General features: G+C 41.2%; 1 protein-coding gene across 1 annotated transcript in view; it reads left to right on the top strand.

The window, feature by feature from the left end:
• The window catches only part of SYNE4 (spectrin repeat containing nuclear envelope family member 4), a 9,424-nt gene continuing 4,857 nt past the window's right edge, over nt 1–4,567 (top strand). The window contains exons 1-4 of the mRNA XM_070949980.1: nt 1–74; nt 635–934; nt 2,704–2,854; nt 4,513–4,567. The exon at nt 4,513–4,567 is cut by the window's right edge and continues 122 nt beyond it. Coding sequence (XP_070806081.1) covers nt 1–74; nt 635–934; nt 2,704–2,854; nt 4,513–4,567 — 580 coding nt within the window. The remainder of the gene's footprint in view (nt 75–634; nt 935–2,703; nt 2,855–4,512) is intronic.

Genomic DNA, 4,567 nt, shown 5'->3' with positions numbered 1-4,567 from the left:
ATGCACCTTCAAGGCTGTGCAACATTAAAAGTAGATTTGCATGCCATAAAGCAGATCACAGGCAATAAAAACAGGTATTCCGGGATCTCTAATTGCAAAGGGAATAATCACCTCTTTAGCATGGATCGAAACTTTAGCAAAGTTGGTGCGTGATTCATTTGGAGGGCAAAATGCTAAAAATCGATATATATTGTCAAAGTCTGCCTGAAAAAGCCTGCTTCGCTCTTAAGAGCTCTTCTGACGCTGGCTTCCTTCTTTCTTTTTCTTTCTTTCTTTCTTTCTTTCTTTCTTTCTTTCTTTCTTTCTTTCTTTCTTTCTTCCTTCCTTCCTTCCTTCCTTCCTTCCTTCCTTCCTTCCTTCCTTCCTTCCTTCCTTCCTTCTTCTTCTTTCTTTCTTTCTTTTTCTTTCTTTCTTTCTTTCTTTTTCTTTCCTTCCTTCCTTCCTTCCTTCCTTCCTTCCTTCCTTCCTTCCTTCCTTCCTTCCTTCTTTCTTTCCTTCCTTCCTTCCTTCCTTCCTTCCTTCTTTTTCTTTCCTTCCTTCCTTCCTTCCTTCCTTCCTTCCTTCCTTCTTTCTTTCTTTCTTTCTTTCTTTCTTTCTTTCTTTCTTTCACGTTTTCTTTCCTTTTGTTTTCTAGAAGTCTGAATGGGATTCTCCAGATAAGGCTGGCGAGAGGATTTTGCCTTCTTCCAAGCCACTGGAACAAACCGGAGGCATTTGGGGTTTTCTCCAGCCCTCGGACATCTCAAGGGGAGTTTTGGGGCATCTTCTACCACGGAGCCACAAAGCTGAAATCAACATTTGGGATGCAGGGAGGAGCTGTGAACTTTGACCTTTTCCCGGATAAGCAGAGATGCCGCAGATGGTCTGGGGAGCCGATGATGCTACTAAATGCTGCTTGCAACCTTTGCATGGTGACTGTAGAGAAACAGATCAGGTGAGGGGAATGAGCTTCTTAGGAGAACAAGGAGTCCTCGTTTAGCAACCACAATTGGGACCGACAGTTGTTAAGTGAAGTGGTCACTAAATGGAAAAATCACATGACTGCAGTGGTGCTTTCCATTTCTTCATTCCTCTGCCCTTGGGAATGCTGGGATAATTAGCAAGAAGGGAATTAATGTTTGTGTTTATATTTATTGGAGAGAAAGGGATTGTAAGAGAGTAAGCAGGCACAGAATGTGCAACAATCATAGAAAGGAATGTGCTTTGGTGTTTGAGGTTCTGAAACGCTCCTAAAGCCCGGCTTTGGTGCCAAGCCTGGGCTTAATATGCTTTTTTGGATGAGAAGGGCTGCCACACAGTGTTTTATTACCTGCTTTCAGTCCAGGCTGCCTGGTTTTATTTATGTTTTTAATTATTTTATCTTGGATTGGATTATGTAAACCATCCAGAATTGTTGGAGTGCATGGCTATAATAAATGCAGTGCATGAAATTAATTGTGCTAGAAAGAGTGGCAAGGATTTCTAGGTTTATGCCTGCACATCCATCAGCCGAGTTTCATACTGAGCTGACAGACCATGGATGAAATACCTTGAGAGGAGTATGCAGAAGAGAGAGAGAGAGAGAGATGGATGGATGGATGGTAGATAGATAGATAATAGATGATAAATAGGTGGTGTTAGATAGATGATGTTAGATAGATAAATAGATAGATATAGATAAGAGTGGATATAAAATTAGAATAGAATAGAATAGAATAGAATAGAATAGAATAGAATAGAATAGAATAATAGAATAGAATAGAATAGAATAGAATAGAATAGAATAGAATAGAATAGAATAGAATAGAATAGAATAGAATTCTTTACTGGCCAAGTGTGATTGGACATACAAGGAATTTGTCTTTGGTGTATATGCTTTCATTGTACATAAGGAGAGATCAATAGATGATAGCTAGGTGATAGCTAGATAATAACAAATATAGATAGATAGATAGATAGATGGATGGATGGATGGATGGATGGATGGGTGGGTGGGTGGATAGAGTGGATAGAGAGAGAGAGAGAGAGATAAATAGATGATAGCTAGATAATAACAAAGATAGATAGATAGATAGATAGATAGATAGATAGATAGATAGATAGATGATAGATAGAGTGGATAGAGAGAGAGAGAAAGAGATAAATAGATGATAGCTAGATAATAACAAAGATAGATAGATAGATAGATAGATAGATAGATAGATAGATAGATAGATAGATAGATAGAGTGGAAAGAGAGAGAGAGAAAGAGATAAATAGAAGATAGCTAGATAATAACAAAGATAGATAGATAGATAGATAGATAGATAGATAGATAGATAGATAGATAGATAGATGATAGATAGATAGATAGAGTGGATAGAGAGAGAGAGAAAGAGATAAATAGATGATAGCTAGATAATAACAAATAGAGATGGATGGATGGATAGTTGAGTGGATGGATGGATGGTAGCTGGATGAGATAGATTGATAGATAGATACACTTTGTCTCTCTGTATGCTTTTCCTTTTCTGATCCATCTCCTTGTGTGGGGAAGGGCACCTTTAAAGAGCCACCCCTGTTGCTGGGCTGGTGTTCGTGACCCGCCTGCCTCTGCTTTCCCAGTCAGGAAACACTCCGTCCTTTTCCATTCAGAAGGAAAGAAAGAAGGAATGGGGGCTGGGTGGGTGGGTGGGTGGGGGTACCCATCTCGGCCTTTCATGCCCTGCCCTGCCCTGCCCTCAGGGAGGAGGAGGCCTGGACCCTGCAGAAGAGCCTCCAGGACGGCGTCTTCCGCTTCCAGGACTGGCTCCAGGCGGCTGAGACGGTGGCCGCCTCTCCCAGGTCCTCCCAGGTCTCCTACGCTGGCTCCAAAAAAGAGCTGCAAAGGTTCCGGGTAAGCAGAATTCCGCTTCTTCTGGATTTTACGTTGTTTATGAAATTCGTTTGCTGCCCATCTCCTCCCAAGCTGACTTGTTGCCAAGATAACAAATACCCTGGCTGCTTGTTTTATGGGGGTCATTTGTTTTGGCTCTTTCAGTCTTTCTGTTTATCAAAATCAAAAGTACGTCTTTTTAATAAAAAAACAAACTTTTAAAAAGAAAATGTATTTCTAAAACGATTTTTAAAGTTAAGGGTTAAGTATTTTTTTAAAATTTAAAATAGGGTAAAACCCTTTTTTTAAATTAAACACGTTTTTAAAACCTTTTAAAAACTAAATATATATTTTTAAATCACATATTTTAAAAAAAATAAACATATTTTTTGAAAAAATAATTGCAGGAAGTCCTCGAATTAAAGGCTACAACTGAGCCAAAATTTCTGTGGTTAAGGAAGACATTAGTTAAGTGAGTTTTGCCCCCTTTTACGACCATTCTGGCCACAGTTGTTAAGTGAATCATTGCACTTGATAAGTTAGTAGCCCCGTTGTTAAGTGAATCTAGCTCCCCATTGACTTTGCTTGCCAGAAGGTCACAAAAGGGGGTCACATGACCCTGGGACACTGTGACCATCGTAAATATGAATCACTTGTCAAGTGTCTGAAATTTGACCCTGTGACTATGGGTCAATATGGGACTATGTTACCCAGTAACAGAGGTGGAAGGGACCTTGGAGGTCATCTAGTCCAACCCCATGCTCACACAGGAGACCTGTACTAGGGATTCGAACTGGTGACCTTTCTGATCGACAAGCTCAGTGTCTTAGCCACTGAGCCACCTAGTCAGGCATAGGGTTAGGGTTGCTGCATCCTCAGTGCTGGAAGGGGGTTAACTGTGAAAAATAGTCATTTGCTTTGGTCACTGCGGTTGTAACTTTGAATGGTCACTAAGTGAGCTATTGTAAGTGGACGACTACCTGTAATTACATTGTTACTCGTAGTATTTTAACATTTGTTGTTAGCCACACAGAGTCATTCATTTGAGGGGGGGAGGGGCGGCAGTATAAATTTATCTCAATTTTTTTTAAAATTCGTTTTATGGTATAAAGTACAAAGAAAAAAAACCGAGCAGAAATAGGAAACGAAGGGGAGAGAAAGGGAGCGAGAGAAAGGGATGCGTGTCCGTGTGTATCAATGGAATCAATAAATAGAATAAATCAAAGAAAGCCATCCTGGGAAATTTACGGGCTCCCCTTTCTCCCTGGCGAGGAAGGGTTGGGTAGCTCTCCGGATCTGCAGAGATCCCCGAGATAAACGCAGCTCTTTTGATGGCCAAAAATCACCAGGAGCCAAAAGTCACAGCAAACAAACGTGGCATTGAGAGGCCTGGGTACACCTTTGTGGAGAGACACAGAGGCAGCTTTGTGTTCCCTGCTCTGAATGTGTTTGGCGAGGCGTGAAATCGGAATCAAAATGCAAGAAAGAGGCTGCGAACCGAGGGCCCCAGAGGTAGAAATAGGAGAACAAGGTTGGAAGGAACCTTGGAGGTCTTCTAGTCTAACCCCCTACTGATATGAACTAGAAAGTTTGAATTAAATTCCCGGGGTCCAGCCAACCATGTTTGGGCAAACTCTTCCATGCTGCTGATCTGAACTCTTCTGGGATTCCCCGCCCAGGCATTGCAGAAGGACATCTCGGAGAAGGTATGGTCTTTGGAGTCCTTGAACAGGC

This window comes from Pituophis catenifer, unplaced genomic scaffold, assembly GCF_029215685.1.
Source record: "Pituophis catenifer annectens isolate HBS135680 unplaced genomic scaffold, rPitCat1.0.hap2 SCAF_9, whole genome shotgun sequence".
NCBI lineage: Eukaryota > Metazoa > Chordata > Lepidosauria > Squamata > Colubridae > Pituophis > Pituophis catenifer.
Note: the sequence above shows the minus strand (reverse complement) of the source record. Positions and strands in the feature narration are given on the sequence as shown.